This window comes from Furipterus horrens, unplaced genomic scaffold (assembly GCF_987537825.1).
Source record: "Furipterus horrens unplaced genomic scaffold, mFurHor1.1.pri manual_scaffold_12, whole genome shotgun sequence".
In the NCBI taxonomy this organism is placed as follows: domain Eukaryota; kingdom Metazoa; phylum Chordata; class Mammalia; order Chiroptera; family Furipteridae; genus Furipterus; species Furipterus horrens.
Window position 1 is genome coordinate 72619594 of NW_028327182.1, and position 21763 is coordinate 72641356.

Genomic DNA, 21763 nt, shown 5'->3' on the forward strand with positions numbered 1-21763 from the left:
CCGAGGGGGCGGGGGCGACTATGGGGGCGGGGGCGTTCCAGTTCTCGCGAAGTTTAGGCCCGGGCGGGAGACGGTGGTGGATCCGCAGCGGGAGCGAAATGCGCTCGGAGAAGGAGGGGGCCGGAGGTCCCGGGGTGGCCGTTGCTGTGCGGGGTCAGAGCGGGAGGGAGAGGACATCATCTGTGGAAGTCCAGTTCCGCCGGGAGTCTCCACGGCGAGAGGCGGGAGCACCGCCAGCCTTGTCCTCCAGCTGTGGAGGCAGCGCAGGCAAACCTCGCGAGGAGAAGAAGACTGTCCTGAGCAAGGTGGGTGTGAGACCAGACGCGGGGGCGGAGCGGGGCGGAGTAAGGATGGACCGATGCCGGCAAACTTCGCGAGAGGAGGAAGGTTCTTCCTGGCGTAGAGCGGGGTGAGACGGGTGGTGCCTGCAAGCTTTGGCGACTAGTATACTTCCGAGCTGGGAAGGACGCTGTGAGGGCGGAGCAGTGCACGCAACCCTCGCTAGAGGAGTTTTCAGCGAGATGGGACGGGGCAGGATGGGTCGGTGCTAGACTACAGCCACAGTACTAGGCGAGGGAAGAGGGCGGGGTGAGTATAGGAGGTGCGGCCTTACGTCACGAGAAAGAGGTTCCGGACCAACGTAGAGGCGGGGCGGACGAAGCCGAAGGATGAATTGGGGGTAGAGAGGGGGGGTCTGCTGCATGGGCAACAGCAGACCCTCCATATCACCCTGCCCAGGCTCTGTAGCTTCAGCTTCACTGGAGAGGACACTCCAGCGTCATCGCAAGATGTCGATTCAACACGGGAGGAGACAGATACCGTGTCACTCCCGAGTCGGACTGCACAGCCATTCTCGGCGGTGCAGATAAGACTCTTAAGAAGCTACACCATCGTCTCTCGAGACGGACGGCTGCCGACAAAAAGAGGGGCGGGACTAGAGTGGTGCGTTCACAGGAGGTGGGCGGGGCCAAGGAACTTCGCTGTGGTCAGGGGCGGGGCGGGGGCGGGGACACTGGCAGCGCGGCCGTATCAGCACTGCGGACAGCGGGCGAGCACCGATGTCCTGAGCACCTGGAGACGCCAGAGACAGTTTTCCGCGCACTCTGATGTTTTCTTCTCTGATTTATAGAGAAATAAAATTCTTTTCAGCTTCTAGAGGTGGATGTTGGGGCAGAAGCACTGGATTCACCAGCTAGGTGTAGTAGCTATTCACACTGTCGAGGACCTGGGCCTGAAGGAGCACGAAAGAGGGGTGGTGCGGCTAGCGAAGATTCTCTAAGATCCAGAGAAGCCGGGTAGGTAGATAGTCTGCAAAGCCTGATAGCGTGGTGGGAGAGGGCCCGCAGTGTAGACACTGTGGGCTTGAGGTGAAAGGTGTCCACCTCAGGCGCAGTTCCTCTTGGCAGTAAGAACAAATGCACCATTGGTTTGTTACTGCTGGAGAAACGTTCCAACGTATGTACATTCCTTGCATGGGCCTTACCTTCTAATGTGGCCTAACATGCAGAGATAGTGTAGGAGAAGGCATTATTTTTCAACTCGGGCACAGACATGCCAACAGTTGTCTGGTAGTAATGAAATGATTATGTGAAAAAGAACTGTTGTGCGCAGCCCTTTCTGACCTCACAGATCCCTTTCAATTATTCAGCCTTCATTACTCTTGACAGCCATGTTCTCGTGTATGTTTTATTGAACCTTTTCTAAAATATGTGTTTCTGCTGGACTCCTGGTTTAGATTTTCCTCTGAACATAAACACAGGTCACCAAGCATTGAAATAATTAAAGCTTAACACAGTTATAGTGAAACAAAACCCAGCCAGCGTCCTTTCCCTAGGTGGTTATCCGGCGCCTTCCTCCCACCCTCACCAAGGAACAGCTGGAAGAGCATCTGTGCCCACTACCTGCACATGATTACTTTGAGTTCTTTACTGCGGATCTCAGGTGAGAAGTTGTTTACCAACATTAAGAATCTGAGAGATGTTGTCACTTTCTGGAAAACTATTTATTATACAATAGAAGACATCCCCATTTCCATCTTCTTTCCCATACGTTCCCAGAAATCAGTGCAGTCCTTTATTTCTGCATGTTGTTTCTAAGTAGGCCGATCATAAAATCCCTCTAAAAGAGATTCTAAATATGCCTCTACTGACACCACCATAGTGTTAAAAAAACAAACAAAAATACACAACACCAGACCAACTAACAACATATTACTTAACTTTCATTTTTGGATATCAACAGACTTTATTTCATGTAACTTTTTAAAGTAAATTATACTAAGGTATAACAGTAAATTGAATAAATAAGAGATGTGTAACCTGATGAATTTTCACAATTGAACATGCCCATGTAACTAACAATAAAGAAACAGAATATTCCAGACCCCAGAAGCTGCCTTGTGGTCCTTTCCATCACTAACACCCAGACTGCATCCCACCCCTTTCAAGTTGTATCTTTTTCAATTCCCTTTTACAACTTGGTAGATAGATGACTCTGACAATACTTTTTACTTTCAAATTTCCCTTTTATTAAACAGAGAGCACTGACCTCAGGTTAGACCTTCACCCGATGACAGTTCAGCTGTGATTTAGTGATTTTTCACCTTTTTTTTTTTTCATTGTTCATGATTATCTTTATTATTTTATGTAAGATGACATTTTGGCCCTAATCTGATTTTTTAAATTTATTTATTTGTTTGTTTGTTTATTTATTTATTTTTAGAGAGAGGGGAAAGGAGAAGAGAGAGAGAGAGAGAAACATCACTGTGTGGTTGCCTCTCAAAAGCGCCCCTAGCTGGGTACCCGACGTGCAACCTAGTCATGTGCACTGACTGGGAATCGAACCAGTGACACTTGGCTCACAGGCCGACACTCAATCCACTGAGCCACAGCAGCCAGGGCCTTCACTATGTTTTTATGATTATCTTCATTATTTTTCTTTTTACCTTCAATATCATCGATTCTTATGGTAGCCATAAAAATTTCTATTTTTAAAAAAAATTTTATTTATTTTTAGAGAGAGGGGAAGGGAGGAAGAGAAATATCAATGTGTGGCTGCCTCATGTGCGCCCCCCCCACTGGGGACCTGACCTGCAACCCAGGCATGTGCCCTGACTGGGAATTGAACCAGTGACCCTTTGGTTGTCAGGCCAGCACTCAGTCCACTGAGCCACACCAGCCAGGGCCAAAACTTTCCTTTTGAATAAATAGATGGAAGTAAAAAAATGTTAAATCTAGTTAACAAAAAATAGCACTAATAGGTAAATATAGGTACGGTTAAAGAACATCAAGTTGACTTTCAAATGACAAAAATTTAGGAAAACTGGTACAGTTAAATGAGGATTGACACTGGATCCAGAGAGGCTCAGATGGGAGTCCCAGTCCCACCTTCTCACTGTATGCATCCTCTGCATGTACCTAATTTGTCTGAGCCTCAGTGTTCTCATCTGTGAAATGGAGTTGAAAGTTCCTGCTCCTGAAGGAAATTGGTAGCTGTGAGATAACAGAGAAAGGCTTAGTTCTTCTGTGGACCCTGTATGACGTGCTACAGCAAATACTTTTATAATACCGAAAAAGTGTTCTCTAAATCAGTAAAGAATCTTTTTTACAATGTAACATTTTCTTCTATGAAGGAATTATAACTAGGCTGTATTGCAGCCATGATGCATGATGAGACATGACCTTTGAATAATCTTGCCTTTGGTTTTCAACCCCTGAGAACCAGTATTCTAGCCCTGGCTCCATGCAATAGAGAAACTAACTTAAAGAATCTCTTCCAAGTCATTAAAAAGATCTCAGTTAATTTTTTGTTTTTTTGTCTTTTGGTCTTTTCTAAAGAATATTCAGATTGTTGTCATTTACTTAGAGATAAATCTTTGGCATAGAAATTTTATCTGAAGTAGTTTGTTGTATCCAGACCAGGGGAAAAAGGGCAAAATTAAAGAAGTCGTATTTTTTACTAATCATTTTTACTGTTATTTCTTATTTCAGTCTTTATCCTCATCTCTACTCAAGAGCATACATTAATTTTAGAAATCCTGATGACATTCTTCTTTTTAGAGATCGTTTTGATGGATATATCTTCATTGACAGTAAAGGTTGGGTTACTGGCTTTTTAAATTCCTTGTTATAGTCTTTTAAGTACATTAATTAAGTTTTGCTGAAATATTTATGAGTTTTAATTTTAAAATTCTCATATACTAATCTATAGTGATGCATGAATTTATATCATGTTGCTTTGAATGAATTGTATGCTTTCTTTAAATATTAAAATTGTATGTAAATGAAAGAATCCCAGCAATTATGCTATACTGACTACTTATTTATATATTATAATCATTGGAGATTGAAGTTTTTCATAGAAATGAGAAAATGAGTTTTCTGGATAAGTGAACTTTACTTTCTTATATCTCCAAACTAAATTATTTTACCCATGTTTGATAAAAATTTTATGAACTGTATTACTCACTTAGTGGCTTCCTAAACAGAGTAATTATACCATTCTTGGATGATGTCATGGGAGGGGATTGTAATACTGAACATCAGTTGTTGACTGTGTTTAATAGCATTGTCTGCTGAGATCGTGTAAGTTACCTCTATCTAAATGGTTCCAATTCTCTGTACCTTTTGGGTTCTGCTTTTGATATATATTTTTTACTTTTCCTCTTTTCCTGTCAGAGTATCAGCTAATGTGTTTGCTACTATCATGTCTGTACACTTTTAGCAGAATATTGTTTTCTATACACCCCTCAGCAACCAACCTCTTCCCACTCCATCCATCCCCCACACTGACAAGTGTTTTCTTCCCCTCCACTGAGGGGTCACAAACTAGGAAAAATGGTTCAAGGGTGACTAGGCTGGGGCCAAGAGATTTTTGCTGTGAGTAAAAACAAGTTTAATGCTTGACCTACTGTATTTGACATTTGTGTTAAGTGCTCATTTATTCAGTAATTCATTCATCTGCCATTTTCTTTTTAAAAATTGTGGTAAAATACACATAACATGAATTTACCATCTTATTTTGTTAAGTGTACAGTTCAGTAGTGTTAAGTACGTTGGCATTGTTGTGCATCCAATCTCCAGATTTCTTTTCATCTTGCAAACCTGAAATTCTGTACTCATTCAACAACAACATTCACCTTTTCTCCCTGTCTCTAGCCCCTAGCAACCACCTTTCTAATTTCTGTTTCTATGAATTTAAATACTCTAGAAACCTCATAGAAGTGAAGTCATACAGTATTTGTTTTTTCCTGACTGGCTTATTACACTTAGCATAATGTTTTCTTGGTTGTTGTAGCATGTATCTTCAGGTAAATTAGAGAATGACAATATCATAGTCACCTGGCCATTCCAGACAAGCCTAAAAGTGATTACTCAGTGGGTTTAGTACAACAGAGGTAGAGTGTTCCATTTGTTGATTAAGCAGATAACAGATTCTCTTAGTGATCATTTCTATTTGTTTCCCCCACCCCACATAACAACAAAATGAATTTCTAGTGACATTCATTCTGAACATTAGATAATTCTTTTCCAAAATGAACACAGTAGAATTTTGGAGTGGTTTTTTGGAATTTGTTTCTGGTTAAAGGCCTAGAGTATCCTGCAGTGGTAGAGTTTGCTCCGTTCCAGAAGATAGCCAAAAAGAAGCTAAAGAAAAAAGATGCCAAAACAGGAAGCATTGACACTGGTGAGTCCTTTATCAAATGCTGGATTATGAAACTACCAAACTAAATACACTGATCAATACAATTTCTTTCCTTTATATGGAGAGGAATGTACTTATTTTCTTTTTTTCTTCTTAAATTATAGATCCAGAATATAAGAAGTTTTTAGAAACTTACTTTGTGGGGGAAGAGAAAACTAGTACCAATCCTGAAACTCTCCTGGGAGACATAGAGGCAAAGACAAGAGAACTTATTGGTCTGTTTGGCTCATTTCTTCCCTTTCCTTTATTGAGATACACATTTATAGGATTTGTATTTACTTCTTATTTTTCATGAATTTCATGAAAAATTGATACTTGTGACAGGTTTGGCAGAAACAAAGAATATTTCCTAGGTGTTACAAAAGGATAGCAAGATAGTAGCTTCGGAAAATATTCAGTCTTTGGATGGGGGAGCTTGAGTTTTCAGTTACACTCGTCTTGTTTCAAAGTTTGATGAATGAACAGTAGAAAAGACATTTGAGTGCTCTGTTTCTGGCTGTATTAGGGAAAGAGTATTATATCTCAGTGTTGAAATCAGTATCTTTTCAAAAACCAGTCACAGAAATGAGATGCTTGGCTTCAGTATGAAGTCATCTTCCTGCTGTTCAAAAACATATCAAGCCTCCTGAATAAGCCAAGCAAATGAGTGGATAAACCCAGCCAGAGCACTGAATGTGGTTTGAATCAGGCCTTCTATCCTATACCTGCAAGTGGTATATTTTAGAAGTGGTTATCTCCAAGTAGCAGTCCCAAAAACCCCAAGAGTAGACATGCACCACCTTTTTCTATGACCTGGCACTCTTCCTGTAGCTTGGAATATACCTTTAGTGTCCCCCTTTCTATCTGTCTCTACTCAGTTCCAGGCTGCCCCACAAGGCCCAGTTCTCCATCCTCCTCCTCCCCATGTCTACCGCCTGCTCACTCATTAAGAATTACAGAATAGGATATTATACTGCTTATAATTTTATCTTCTTTTTAAAAAAAAAATATTTTGTTGGTTATGCTTTTACAGTTGTCCCAGTTTTTTTCCCCTTTGCCTCCCACCACCTGGTACCACCCTTCCCTCACAATCTCCATGGGTTGTGCATATAAGTTCTTTTGCTTCCCCATTTCCTATATTGTTCTTAACATCCCCCTGTCTGTTTTGGACTTACCAAGTATGCTTCTTAATCCCTGCACCATTTCTCCCTTTCTCCCCCTTCCCCCTCCCAGCTGATAACCCTTCATATGATTTCCATATCTATGGTTCTGCTCCTGTTGTAGTTGTTTGCTTAGTTTGTTTATGTTTTTTAGATTCAGTTGTTGATAGTTGTGAGTTTGTTACCCTTTTAATGTTCATAGTTTTGATCTTCTTTTTCTTAAATTAGTCCCTTTAATATTTCACATAATAATGGCTTGGTGATGATGAATTTCTTTAGGTTTACCTTGTCTTGGTGCCCCTGGCTGGTTTGGCTCAGTGGATTGAGCATCGGCCTGCGAGCTAAGTGTCGCTGGTTCGATCTTCCAGTCAGGGCACATCAGAGAAGGAAAACTCTGACTCCAAAAAACCTCCGCTGCCTTGCGGCATACCTCTTCAGGGGAAAGGCTAAGGGAGTAAACCCCGACAGAAAATCCAGAGCCGGAGTCCCTAAGGCGGTTTGACGTTGTAGTCAACACCGGCAACTCCTGTGGCGCACCTGAAGCCAAGCTGTATTGACTCCGTCTTTCCCTTGGATCCTTCAGCTGCGAAGAGAGGGGGGGTCTGCTGCATGGGCAACAGCAGACCCTCCATATCACCCTGCCCAGGCTCTGTAGCTTCAGCTTCACTGGAGAGGACACTCCAGCGTCATCGCAAGATGTCGATTTAACACGGGAGGAGACAGATACCGTGTCACTCCCGAGTCGGACTGCACAGCCATTCTCGGCGGTGCAGATAGACTCTTAAGAAGCTACACCATCGTCTCTCGAGACGGACGGCTGCCAACGAACCCAAAACCAGCGAGGGAGTGACATGGTCTGATTTATTTTCCCCATCACTCTGGTTGCTCCGTACATGATGGATTATGGATGCCAGGAGGAGAAGCAGGGCCTCTGTTTAGAGGCTGCGGCTGTAGTCCAGGGAGGGCTGCTTGAATGAGGCCGCAGAGTCATCATATATTCTGGAAGCAGAAGTAACAGAACTGACTAATGGATTGGATGTGGGAGGTAAGGGCCTCCAGGAGTTTGACTTGATCAGATCAGTGGATTGTGGCACTAACTGACATGAGGAAACCTGGGGGAGAAATGGTATTAGGGGCAAATCCAGATTTCACTGCAGAACATGTTAAATTTAGAAAGAGCTGAAAGAAGAAGCAAATTCCAAATTGCTTGTAGAACTTGCCTTCCTCCCTTTTCCCATTTCTTTCCCACTTTGTTTAAATATGATAGTACAGGATAGCTGTGGGAAAGTGGCAGGATCTTTCACTTTGGGCAGTTTTGCGACATCCCTTTGATGGTCAGACATACACCTTCCAGCCGTTCCCAGTGGCTCTTCTGCAGAGGATGGATAAGTCCCTCCCTCACCCATTCTCAAGGCCTAGTGCACATAGATGTATTGTAATTATTTACTGAATGAATAAATGTGACTGAGAATCCTCTGGTTCAGGCTGAGGCTACAGAGCTTTGTTTCTGTGATTCCTTTTTCTGCCCATTAAGATTTGCATCGTTGTCACGCAAATCATGGCAAATTACCTCTTTCTTTTCTTAGATTCTGGCCTTCAATGGATTCTTTGATCAGGGTAAACAATGAGGGTTGAATGGAAATATAAATTCACTCTGAAGTTGTAGGTTAGTGCAGTAGCATATCAGGGTCTTTAGAACAAATGGTCCTAAGACATATCAACCATATGGCCTCACCATAGCCTCAGATTCTCTATTTCCTCAAAGTGTCTTCTGTACAATGGCTCTCTGTAGGTGGTAACAGTTATACTGTGGGTTAAATTAGTATATTACATGGTCACGTGTCCTCTGTTTAATAAATGAGACACTTGTGGTTTGTAAAGCACTTTCTTATACAGGGTCTCCTTTGCCCTTCACATTGATTCTTTGGGAGTAACAAGGCAGGTGTTTTGTTGGAGAGTAGGGAAGGCAGGTGTGGTCCCAGTCAGCTCTTTACCCACTAAGGTAGGTCTTGGCCCGTTTCTTGGCAGAACTTCCATGGTGCAGAGCAGAGTCCTCCCTAATTTGGGGTGACTTGCGTGTAATGAAGTGCATTAGCTGTGCTAATTAATCTCAGGTCAGAGTTTGTGGTTAACACAGGAGCCACACAGGGAGGGAGGGGGCTCTTCTTGGCTCCCCACCCCACCTGTAATGAAGCATGAGCATCTGCATCGTGTCAGCTCTTCATCATGGCTGGGAGCCTGGGGCAGATCTTCCTGGAAAATGCCATTTGATATGTGGTGTCAGGATGTTCAAGAGTCCTCATTCCAAGTTAGGAACCTCTGGCCAGGGGCTCTCTTATAATCCTAATTCTGGAAATGTCATGTCATCCTTCAAGTTCATTCAAGGATTCTTGCTTCTTTCATTTGACCTGAGGTCTCAAAGACTTATAGACCCAAACCATGTTCCACCTGCTCACCTAAGACTTCAGCCACTGCCACAGGGAACACACACCTCTTAGAGTCAGTCCCTCGGGGAGGCAGCGCCTGGAAGCCTGCCACATGTTTGGGCACCTATATCCAGGTCCGGTCAGGCAGGTCAGGGCCATGGAAGTTGAGGATCCAATTAGAGTTTGTGGAGACCTTTAGTCCTGAGTAGTTGGCAATTTTTAGATCAGCAGTGCCATATGGAGTTATTTTCTAAGCTTTTATTTCTGGTTATTCTGATTTATGGAGCATATATTATAAGAAATGATAAGAATTCACGTTGCTTAAAACTGTTGTGTAGAGAGCTGAAAAAAAAAAATTGCCAGAATATGTATTGAATCAAAGTGAATATATAAATGTTATGTAATGGTTTAAAATACCTGCAAAATTATGCATCTATAACATTTGGGAAGTTTAATGCATTGTACTCATTTTGCTTTTCTACCATCTTTGTGGATAATCTCTGACTCCCTTAAGAATCAGGAATTAAATGCCTATTATGTGTAAAATTGTCAGTACTTTCAAATTACTTGACTTTAAAGTGATGGAATAAGAAGCCCCCAAAATACAATGTATGCTTATGTAAATGTAAAAATGATAACGTTCTCATCTTATTTTAAAGATTACATTAAAAAACAAGTACTTAAAACAAAGGAAAGAAATCTTATTTTTGAGTTAAATACTCCATTACAATTTTTTTATTTTAGCTAGAAGAACCACACCTCTTTTGGAATACATTAAAAATAGAAAATTAGAAAAGCAGGTACGTCTGGCCTTTTACTTGATGAATATCCTGATTGTTTCTGCCACATCCATGCAGAAAATTTATACACATACTTTTCCATCACTTTAGAGAATTCGAGAAGAAAAGCGAGAAGAGCGAAGGCGAAGGGAGTTGGAAAAGAAACGCATACGGGAAGAAGAAAAAAGAAAGAGAAGAGAAGAAGAAAAATGTAAGAGAAAAGAACCAGACATACCAAAGAAAACTCTTGAGCGAGAAGTAAGGATTAAGGTAATTTGGAGGCGACCTTTTATTTCTTTTTTCCAATAATAGGTCTGCTATTCTAATTATGCCTTTAACTATTTCAGCTCTCTATAAGTAAAATAACATTTTCAACTTGTCTAGTCTTTTTTTTTTTTTTTTACTTTAGTTTCTTTTCTCTATTCTACAGTAGTAGTTCTCAAACTGTGTTCCCTATGACCTCTAGTTTCTTTGGGCTTTCTGTGTTTGGGGGAGCTGACCTCCTAGGTCTGAGGGGAGCACTTCACCTAGAGGAGCCTGACATTTAAATATTGATATTATAGGCTGGGCTTCTGCTTACATTTTCCTTTAATAGAAAGATTTCCTGGCTAAAAAATACATATTGGAAAACCACTGGCTCAGTGTACACTCACCTTGCTATAGGAAGGCTAACTCATAGAACTGGGTTTCTTGAAATTGTTTCTACATTTCTTGCCCAATTTCTTCTTTGCCTGATGCCCAAAGTTAGGAGGGTGGTCTCATGCATAGAGGAACCGTTCTCCATGTGAAATAGGTTGCCCCAAATTGGAGTCAGCCCTTACCTTCTTAGTATTTTGCTCAGATGACCTTATTAAGTACAGGTTTCAACCTAATGGTTTCTCAGGTTCTCTTCTCTTACCTCACTGCATTAAGGTATAAGTTGCCTTGTTGGGATTCATTAAAATTGTGTGATATAAAGAGAAAAAAAATGTCAGTACTTGCAGGAAGATAGAGAATAGAAAGGGAAAGGATGGGGAAGAGATCACAGTCACTATGATTGTGCCATAGATTAGTTTCTGATATTCTCAGCAGTCAGAAACAGAAAAGTTGATCAGAAACAAAGTTTTCATTATTCATGAAGAGAAAACATGCCAGTTCTTCAAGGGAAACAATGCTTTTTCTTTGTTTCTGAAACAGTTTCTCCCATATGGGGTGTACTAGCAGTGGAGGGAACAATTTCTTAATAATATTCCCTCAAAAACACATCAGCACTTGTATCATTCAGGACTGGTTAGGTTATGCTGCAGCAGCAAATCTCAAAATTTCATTGGTTTTGTTAAATTCAAGTTCTGTTCTTGTTCATGTCATGTGTCCATTGTCCATTATTCATCATAGCCATCTAGTGACCCAGACTGATGGAGGCTTCTTCTTAGCAGTTGTTGCTAAAATCTATGTAATATGGCAAATTGCATACTTATTTCTTAAACCTTCCACATGGAAGTGACTTGTCCTTCTGCCCACATTTCACTGGCCAAAGCCACATGACCCCACCTCATCTCAAATAACAAATGAAATGAAACTTTAATATTACAGGAAGTGTCTTTGTCAGTGTAAAAATTCAGCTCTGTCGCGACCAGAGACAAAGTAGGTATACATTAAATGCAAAATTTATGGTCACAGATGTGCAAATATTGTCTAACCTTTTCATTTGACTTTGTAGACAAAGAATAGTAGCTCACTCAGTGCCTAATGCTTTTACATTCTCAAAAGCACTTTTGTCAACAGCTTTGAGAGTTTTCTAGGAAGAATCACTGGAACTTGTAACCTACAATTTCAACCCTAATTTTAAATAAGACTTCAAGTATTTAGAGTACAACATTTAACTTTTTCAGTTTGGAGAATAAAATTAAAATTCAAAATAAGCCAAAGAAATAAAAATAAAATTGTCAGTAAACTAAATGTAGGATTCTTCATATAGAAAAAAAGAAATAAAAACTTAACACACAGCAAGAGAAAGAGTTAGCCTTGTCCAAATCTGGTAGAACAAAATCTCAGGGGTAGGTTAGATCCAGTGACATGAGTAGTTCATGGCTTCTCTCCTTAGGAGTGTCTGGTGTTCTGACCTAGCAGTACATATCTGACCCAGATTTACAAGTTTAGCCTTGAATAAGCATCTTTGCTCAATTTGGGGACCTCTGACTTATGAATGATTTGGAGAATTTAAATAAAAAACGAACACCTGAATAAGTCTGTGAGGAAATGCTAAAAGAATTTGTATTAATAGCCTAAAAATAGAAAGGCAGAGAGATGTTTTCATGGCTACTTTTAGTAATAAAGACAGATGTGATACAAGTTGAGAGCAACCCAGCAGTTTTTTATTTTCCTGTGAGGACTAAAACTAAGCAGTAAGCTTAAGTTGAAGGAGGAAATTAGGATACCGAAGTTACAAATAAAATTCCTGAATATATAAATTGTATAGATTTTGCTATCTAAAAAAAGTTTGATCTTATTCAGGAAGCTCTTTAATAACAGGTGTGTGTCTCTTGAGTCCTGGCTACAGGCATGTAGAAGGAGCATAGATGAGGGCTGGACTGAACCACACCAGACTGGGCACCTGCTTCTGCCACCTCCTGGGTCATGTGCCTCTGGCTTGCCTCTCACTCCCTTTCTTCCTGGCCTTCCTTTCTTCCACCCTTTGCCAGGCTGATTTCACCTGACACCTCTGCTTGCTTTTCTCCACAGTGAGCTCTTCCCCCAGACATATGCCTTCTCGTAAGTGACTTCTTCTCGTCATCTGGTCTCTGTTCACAATTTTCACAGAGCAGCCTTCCCTAACTCATTTGAGAAACCATTCCTCTTCTCACCCTACATCTTCCTGTCCTTTTATTCTTTCCATAGTGTTTCATGCCACCTGAGGTTATTTATTCTGTTTTTGTCACTGCATATACCAGTCTTCCACCCCATGGCCACTACTACCACAGCTAGAATGTCAAGTATGAGTTCCTTAATTGTGGGCACTTGTCTCTTTTTCAGAGCTCTATTCCCAGCACGTAGCACAGGGCCTTTTCCCCAGGTTTCCGGCACACAGTCTTACAACCCTTGTAGTCTCTCAAGTGGTAAGATGTCTTCTGTATAATAATGAGGTGACAGTGGCTGACACCCTGCATAGCTTCAGGGTGGGAGCTGGTCACTAGAAAGACAAGGCATGGTTAGAGGGTTGGAACTTTCACCTCCACCCACTGACCTCCAGAGAGCAGAGTGGTGCTGGAGATTGAGTTCAGTCACCACTTGCCAGTGATTTAATCAATCCTGTGTAACGGAGCCTCTATAAAAGTCCCTATACTACAGGTTTGGAGAGCGTCCAAGCTGGTGAACTGATTTAGGTGCCAGGATGGTGGTATCCTTGCAGAGGGTGTGGAAGCTCTGAACCATTCCCTGCACCTTGCCCTATGCATTTCTTCCATTTGGCTGTTCTGGAGTGGTGTCCTTTATAAGAAACTGGTAATAGTGAGTGAAACACTCTCCTGAGTTCCATGAATCAGTCTCATTCAATAATCCCCTGGATTTATAGCCATTCAGTCAGAAGTACCAGTGACAACCTCAGATTTTTGGCTGACATCTGAAGTGGGACAGTCTTATGGGATCTGACATTAATTCCAGATAGGTAGTGTCAGAACTGAACTGAATGTAGGACACAAGCCTGAGTTGGAGAGTTGGGGAAGGAGTGTTTGAAAAGACACCACACTCTTGGTTTGAGAAGGATTGTGAGTAAAAACAGTTCATAGGTGCACAAACTATTTGTCGGATGGATGGATGGAGACACGTACTACTGTACTTCCAGGCCTCCTTCAATTGCATTTATTACAAGCATATGTTACCTTTGTAGTTAAAAATAGGTTGATAGTTAACTGAAGAAATGTTTAAATTCACATATCCCACATAGGCAGAATAAGAGTATATACACGGGTAATGTAACGCATACCTTTGATGAGAAGCACCTTTAGTATTTTGCCTTACATTAGGGGTCCCCAACCTCTGGGTCACAGACCAATAGTGGTCTGTGGCCTGTTAGGAACCGGGCTGCACAACAGGAGGTGAGCTTGAATGTAATGCACTTGAATCATCCTGAAACCATCCCCTTCTCTGCTCCACCCCTCCAATCTATGGAAAATTGTCTTCCATGAAACTGGTCACTGGTGCCAGAAAGGTTGGGGACTGCTGCCTTACATTATATATGTTTCTTTCTAAATGTATCTGATTATACTTTTGCTATACTTCAGTTTAAAATATGTTTACTTTCATAAGTGAGAACAAAATTATCAGAAGTAGATCTTTCATTTGTTCTACAGACTGACTACCTGTGGTAAATTTCAAAGAATAAGTTACGCGGGGAACTAACAGGGCAAAAGTTCCAAATAAAAGGCATACTAAATGCATCATAGCAACCTGCTACATCTGTTTCAAAAAAAAGGAATCAGTGTTTTGAAAACTCTAAAACTGTCCTAAAAGTCATTAATATAAAGCACCTTTAAAAAATGTTTTTCCTTATTACAAAAGCAATATTTGTTTAAGAAAAACTAGAACCTGTAGGTGAAAGGAAAGAAAATCGTTTGAGTTCTGCCACCTAAAAATAATCACTATTAACACAGTGTTGCTAGACTTCTAGACATTTTTCTGTGTGTATCAACATGGAAATAGAAATCAAATTAACATTGCTTTATTCATTAATATAAGCATTTGAGTCATCACATTAACTATCTTAAAATATTTTTTATAAACACAGGATGTTTCATTGACTGAATGTTGTCCTAGGTATTTAACCAAAAACCTGGTCATTGGACCTTTATCTTATATTTTTTTGCTATTCAAATATTTGGGCTCAATATTGGCATATATTTTAATTATTTATCAAACAACCTCTTTTATAATTACTCTTAATGTGACATTTTGCTAACATTGTAATATCTTAGCTTCTTAAGAAACCTGAAAAGGGAGAGGATGCAGCCACTGAGAAACCAAAAGAACCAGGAGAGGAAATTGATATGGGAGATGGACAATGGGAAGCCTGTCCTGGATATGCTGTTGTGAAGGCCAAGCCCCGGGACAACCTGCTGGAGGAGCGCAGGGAAAAGTGAGCCCCGCACTTCTGTTTCTTTGACAATTTTAAGCATGACAGGATTGTCATCAAGTCATAATCATACATCCTCTGTCAGTTCAAGTGTATATATTTCGTAACATTCTTGGAATTCTTGAATGCTGGTCCACATTTCTGTTTCTCCTTACTCATGCTAGGAACTTGGTAAGCCCATTTAGTTGGCAGCCTTGAGTCTATCTTCGAACCAAGGAAATGCCCTTCTCTTATTTCCTTTGGGTTTCTGTTATTTAACGTTATGTCTTCAGGATCTTCTTTCCAGTTTCTTTTCCTTATGACTTTAATCAGTTTGTAATTTTCCTGTGTGTTTTGAGATATGTTGCCTATTTGATATTCCAGACCTCCTTCAATTTATCTATGGAACTATAAATTTGACAAATTAGTCTTTTAGGCACTGAAAATCTCTTGTGCTAAAGAGAGAGAATTCTAAGTGCTATAATTCTTTTGTTGGAGTTGTCACCCCTCTGGTCCCATGGAATTTGACCCACAGCTGTAGATCCTGGTGTTCTACAAGCCCTGCCTCTCTCCTGGGGGTCCTTTGGCATATAGGTCTTTGCCTGCTCATGACATGAGCTCATGAAAGGAGCTTGAGCAGGGCTTCTCTGGGAACAAGACAGACATAGCAGTCTCTGCACAGGGTCCAGAGAAAGATCAGCCAGATGCTTGTCAAGATGTAGGCCCTTCAAAAAAAAAAAAAAAAGATGTAGGCCCTTCATTCTGCCCCTGTCCTTGGGTTTGGCCATCTTCCCACAGTCAGTAGGGCCACATGCAGCTGCGTTTCTTGTCCCCCTGAGCCATAGCCATTGCATTTGGACACTTGCAGAGCTTCCTGGAGGCTAGGTTGCTCTGCTCATAGGAATGGCTGGAAGTGGATTCAAGTTCAGAGGGCAAGGGCATGGGATTAGGCTGCTATTTGCCCAGGATCACAGTAATCTGAATGACTTCATGCTGGCTTTTTTGCACAGAGAGTTAGGTAAAGCTTTCTTTCTCTCTTTTTAGGGGGTTCTGGTTTATTGGTTTGTATATAAAATTAATTTATACATGTATCAAATCTGATTTGTTAGCATTGTGGTTTATGTTGCAGACATTTGTATTATTGCTTATGATACAGTAGTGCCTTTTGTCATGTTTCTGGCACCAGTTCACATTTGCTTATAGATATTTTTGTCCCCACCAGTCCTGCTGCTTCTGTGCGTAGGAGATCCACAGGTGGTATGTGAGGACTTTGCCTGTGGCTCATGGAGGGAAAGACTTGAAGAACCAAATAAGTTAACCAGCCACTTATTTATTTACTATTTATTTAATAGTTTTAACATATACAAAAATATTACGAAATTTCAGTTAATTTTAGTTACAGTTGGAGCAGAAACCAAACTGTCAGTATCAGCTCTGCCTCAGAGTTGATGTGCGTTTGGGCTGCTGGGAAAGTCACTTGATCATGTGTGCTCTCATTTACTTTATCTGCAATGAGGGGGGAATATATTTATTCTGGAGGTTACTGAGAATTTTTAAAAATTGTATATCTGGCACATTAGCATAGGACTTAATACATATGTGTCACTCAAGTATAACAGTAAATATTGTTAATACAATTTATTAATCTTTTCAACAGTTCTTTAATGCCGTGGTGCACCCATCATGTGCAAACTTCGCATAAAGTGGTGGGTGGACTTATATATTCCCTGCCTTTTCTAGAACTTACAGTCTGGAAGGGAAGACAGGTCATTGACAAGCAGTTTACAGAAGGTTACTGACAATTTGTATTAAATTACAGGTCACAGAATGACAGTGATAAAGAGCAAAAGGATACAGAGAGAAAATTTAGAGAAAAAGAACTTGAAACACAAAAATACCACTTGGATGACACCAGAAAGTTTAAAGCTCACTATGAGTTTGACAAGTTTTCGAGAAGAAACGAAGAAGAGACGAAATTTGGGAAAGGGTTCACCCCAGACAGAGCAAAGTCAGGGAGCCAGGACTGTGGCATCCCTGTGGAAGTGGCAGAGAGACCGGGGAGAGAACAGAAGAGTGAGGATGGCCTGGCACCCAGAAAGGCGAGCGTGCGAAACAAGGTTCTTTTATTTATTTGCCATTATCTCTTATTCATGACTCTGTGCTAAAGTATGAACTGTACTTCTTCAGACTTATGACTGCTTTTCCAAACAAATTCTTTTACTTCACCAAGAAAGGAAAATCCACATAGGGGTCTGAGGGACAGGATCTCACACTGGGACCGTGAGAGGCCCGCCCACGCTGGGTCCTGTGTGATCTGAGGGAGTACACTGGCCTGAGAGTCTGCATTTGCTAGCACAGTGATTCTTGTCCACTTAGTGGGCACCAAGTGCCAATTGAAAGATTGAAAAATAGAACCAGCCATCATCTTTTCACCAGGAAAAAATAAGCTTTTAGTTAGTATAAAACTAGCACATTCATACCACTTGCTTGGGAATAAATAGACAGTAAGGAAAATATTAATAATATTTCATGGAGCTTGGTGGCTCAGGATATGGTGGTCTGTGAAGCCTCCATCTTGGCCGACACAGGGGTTCAGATCTATGGGGCCTGCTGAGCCCTTTCCCACTCTTCTCCTTGGCCAGGCTTATGTAAGAACATTTTGATACACCCAGGTGGTGACTGTGAGGCCTCCACTAGGAGAGGGTAAAGGTGAAAGGAACAGCAGTGGGATGTGCCCACCCGAGCTGCACTGGCCTTGTGCTCCAGGGAGCTGTGGAAAGGCTGAGGCTGCTGTTGCTCTGTCAGACACGCAGGCGAGGAAGGAGCACTGCAGCAAGGGGCTTCCTCCCCGGGCTCTGAGCTCCGCTGAGCTGCGGCGGGGTTCCTCCCGCCCTCTCCTCAAGCCCTGGCTTCCCCTAGGAGGAGTTGTTCCCTCTGGGATTATGGGTCCCAGCCTTCAGAATCACAGTGTCCTTCCCTGGGTTCCCTGTCCTCATGCACGGAAACTATTGAATTGCATTCAATGTACTTTATTCAGTCTTTGTTTTTATCCCACCACATCTAAGAGTTTAATAAGGTGATGGATTAGTATTTTCTATAAATGGGGCAGTTCAGAAATAATCCACTCGCAATTTGCTTATTATGAATTTTAGTAACTGTTTAGCACTCTAAAAGCCATCTGAGGGCCCATGCCTTGTTTTCAGACCTCAGGTTCACTGTCTGGCGAATTTGAGGAACTAAGGTGTGTGTGTGACCTGTCAGCTCTCAGACTGGAAGGACATGCTGTGCTGTACTATTTCCACAGTGTTCTAGGTTTGAGTGATAACATGTTAACTATTTCATAGCCTTTTTTTTTTTTTTGCCTCAAAATGCTTGGTTTCTGAAATAGTGCTGTGAAAAAGGCTGGATTTTAGCTGCAAGACTATTTTTAGATAATTAAGATCCTCAGTGCCTAGAAATAGAGATGCTGTTCCCTCCTGTATTGCCAGGCCTTGGAAGAGTGACCCGCCCTTTTGTCCTGGCAGGACCGGCCATCCTTGCCGCTGTACCAGCCAGGAGCTCGCATGAGAGCACGTGAATGTGGTGGAAGATTCTCTGAGGAGGGCTGTGCTGGGAGGAGGGCTGAGACAGAAGATGCAACAGGGGCTGGTTCCAAGAGGAGCAAAGAGGCAGAATGAGTCCATGTGCATGCCACGATTGTGACAAGGGTGAGCTCGCATTCCGAATTCCGTGGATTAGAAATGTATAAATTAGTCTGGAATACAACCTGCAAGGTGAATTTCCTCCTTACAAAGAAACTAGAAATGGGTGACATAGAAACAATCTTTTAAAAAACTGAACAGTTTTCTCTTTGATTTTACCATTTCTAGTATAAATTACCATGTATCATTTAGCCCAAACAGACAATAATCTCCTTTGGAATGTAGAAAAGTATGACCAAAACAGTATGAATTCTGAAGTACTTTACATGTGTTGTAGGAATAACTTACACTTTACATTATACACATTTGTAAGCAAATAGTCTGTTGCAATCTGTATCTTATTATGCTTCTTGTTGGTTTTCGATAAGGCATAGTTGTTGGGAAGGGAGCAGCTCTCACTCCATTATAACCTTGATAATTCAGTCACTTATGCACCTTTTGTCGTAGGATTCCAAGAAGTCTGTCGTGCTATGTAGTCCCTCTGATAGGAACTTTAACACTGTGTAAAGCCCAACAGCTTTAATTATGGCCCTTTTAACAATTTGGCCAAACTTGATGAAAATGTTTTCAGTCATTTTATGGATGTGCTCGTAGTTTATAACCATTATGGTTTAAGAATTGCTAACATAAATGGTGTTCTTTTGGGACATGGACAACAACCAAGGCACAGCATCTATGATTTTTCTTTTTGCAATCTGAAGTAATTTTAAGGTGACTTTTTGTAGCTTTCTGAAACTATGCATTCTGTAGTATCTTTTCCTTTTAGTGAAATTTCAAAATGTCCTTGTATTTTTGGTGCTGTGATTTGAATCATTAAATAAAAATTTTAGTCACTATGGGTTTGAAGTCATTATTGTACTTTTCCTATATAGAATTTTACACAATAAAATTTTGCTTTTTTAAATGTAGCTTTAATTATCTGAATACTTTGTTAATTACATCCCTTAATAAATATGAAATGTTTGTCAAAAAACTAAGAATTAGTCATGTATCATTAAAAACATCTGTAGCTTTTGGACAATTTTATGGCATTGCTGTGTAAGTTCCAAGAATTTGGTGGGTGAGGGGAGAGAAAGTCTTACAGTGGATTCAGCAAGGTCCATGTGATCCAGAGGAGCACTTTATAGGCTTACATGGGCTCTGTCACACCTACTAAGCTGCTGTTGTGGTGAGAAAGCAGCCTTAGACAATACATAAATGAATGGACATGACTGTGGTTCCAGTAAAACTTTATGTATAAAAGCAGGCAGCAGGCCATATTTCACCTGTGGCGCAGTTTGCTGGCCCTTGCTTAGAGGATGGATCAAACTGGATCTCTTGAACAGTGAGCGGCTGTGATGCTTGTTGTTCATTTGGGCTGTGATCTGGAGATTTCCAGACCTGAAGTCTAGAACATAGTAAATCTCATTTCTAAGGCCCCCATCTTGGTTCTGTGACTTGTCTGTATTTGGTGGTCAAAGACTTAGAGGTCTTTGGTGCTCCTTTTCAAAATTTGTGGTTTAAAACAATGAAAATTTCAACAGCTGGGGGTTTCAGTAGCAAAATAAATCAAGTGGAAGAATGAATCAGCAATCACAAGGGCATGACAGTAGAATTCATCCAGTCAGAGGAGCAAAAAGAGAGAATGGAGAAAAGAGTGAAGGTAGCTTAAGGGGGGGACTTAGAGAACAGGATCAAGTGGACCAGTGTATACACTGCGGGGGTCCCAGAAGGAGAAGAGAGAGGGAAAGGGGCAGATTTTCAATTCAAAATAATGGCAGAGGGTGTTCTGTTATTTAATGATAGAAAAAACAATGAAAAAGACCCAGAGTTTGTGCCACATCACAATCTAGATTTTGACTTCCAAGAATTGTCCTATTCTAGAGGTTTGTTGAAAGTTCAGTTGGGATCATTAACTCATTCTAACACTTAAAAACAGAAAGTAAAGCAACCTTAAAAATGATGGCCTGCAGTCACAATGAACCTTGTTTCTAAAAGTAGATCTCAAAACAGAAGGTAAAAAGGCTCCAAAGAAGCTCCTTAAAGAAAAGAAAGCTACAACTCCAGTGATCCAGAGGCTCCCTGCACTCCACAACCAGTTCCAGACTGAAGGGATTCCCTTCGCAGATAAGGAAGCTCAAAACACCAGAGGAACAAGTACACATCTACAAATGGATATTTCATTGACAAATCACCCCAGGACAGCTCATCTTCACCAACTGTAAAAAATAAATAAATAAACTGATGTACTGTTACCAGTCTCTGGGCTGTAACCAGTTCTTTAATTGGAAATTGGGTGATATGAATAACAAATTAGACTGCCTTCCATGAGGTGGTTTTACGAGTAACAACTACAATAATAAAGGGCTGCAAGTTATTTTGGTAATGCTGATATAGGAGCAACACTTCCAATAAAAATATTACAAGACTTTTACAATATAGACTTAAGAAAAACAGCACTCTATATATACCTATACTGAATTTTACAACTTAACTAACATTAAAAGTAACAATCAAAAGTTAATACGTAGGACTTGCTGCTCAGAGGAAAGATCCTGTCATTTCTGCATTTAAAACTTAAAGCTTCAAAAGTGCTTTTATTTGCACTTTATTATTAAGGCTTAAGATTATTTTTAATGTTTATTGGACATTTGTTTCTTCTTTTGTTAAGTAATTGGTGTCTTTTGCCTATATTTCTAGTGGGGTGTTCAACTTTCCTTTTTTTTATAAAGAACTTTTTCATGTTAGGAGATTAGTGTTCATTTCAAAGTTGAGCCTTGAAGGATGGGAAGGGTTTGAATGAGGTTCGATTATTTGTGTTCCTCCTTGCCCCCTCCTAGCAGAGATTAATCAAAATGAACAGATCGCTTTGTTTCAAAAGCAAAAATCTGAAATTTTCTGAAATGCACCCCAAGTTACTATATAACTGTTAGAAGTCAAAATATGTCCA

At 40.8% G+C, this 21763-nt stretch overlaps 1 protein-coding gene across 3 annotated transcripts; it reads left to right on the forward strand.

The window, feature by feature from the left end:
- The first annotated feature begins 51 nt into the window (after window positions 1-51).
- On the forward strand, window positions 52-21045 carry UPF3A (UPF3A regulator of nonsense mediated mRNA decay). Of its 3 annotated transcripts, XM_090258371.1 has the most exons (11): window positions 52-305; window positions 1835-1941; window positions 3990-4096; window positions 5587-5685; window positions 5808-5918; window positions 10013-10068; window positions 10159-10317; window positions 14997-15157; window positions 16953-17250; window positions 18658-18840; window positions 20815-21045. In XM_090258371.1, the coding sequence occupies exons 1-10, from the start codon at window positions 99-101 to the stop codon at window positions 18808-18810; spliced, it is 1458 nt and encodes a 485-aa protein (XP_090114497.1). In that variant the 5' UTR covers window positions 52-98; the 3' UTR covers window positions 18811-18840; window positions 20815-21045. The 3 variants fall into 3 exon arrangements, with proteins under 3 accessions (XP_090114497.1, XP_090114496.1, XP_090114498.1); XM_090258370.1 differs by lacking the exon at window positions 20815-21045 and having other exon boundaries at window positions 18658-19780; XM_090258372.1 differs by lacking the exon at window positions 20815-21045 and having other exon boundaries at window positions 18622-18686.
- Window positions 21046-21763: the final 718 nt, after the last annotated feature.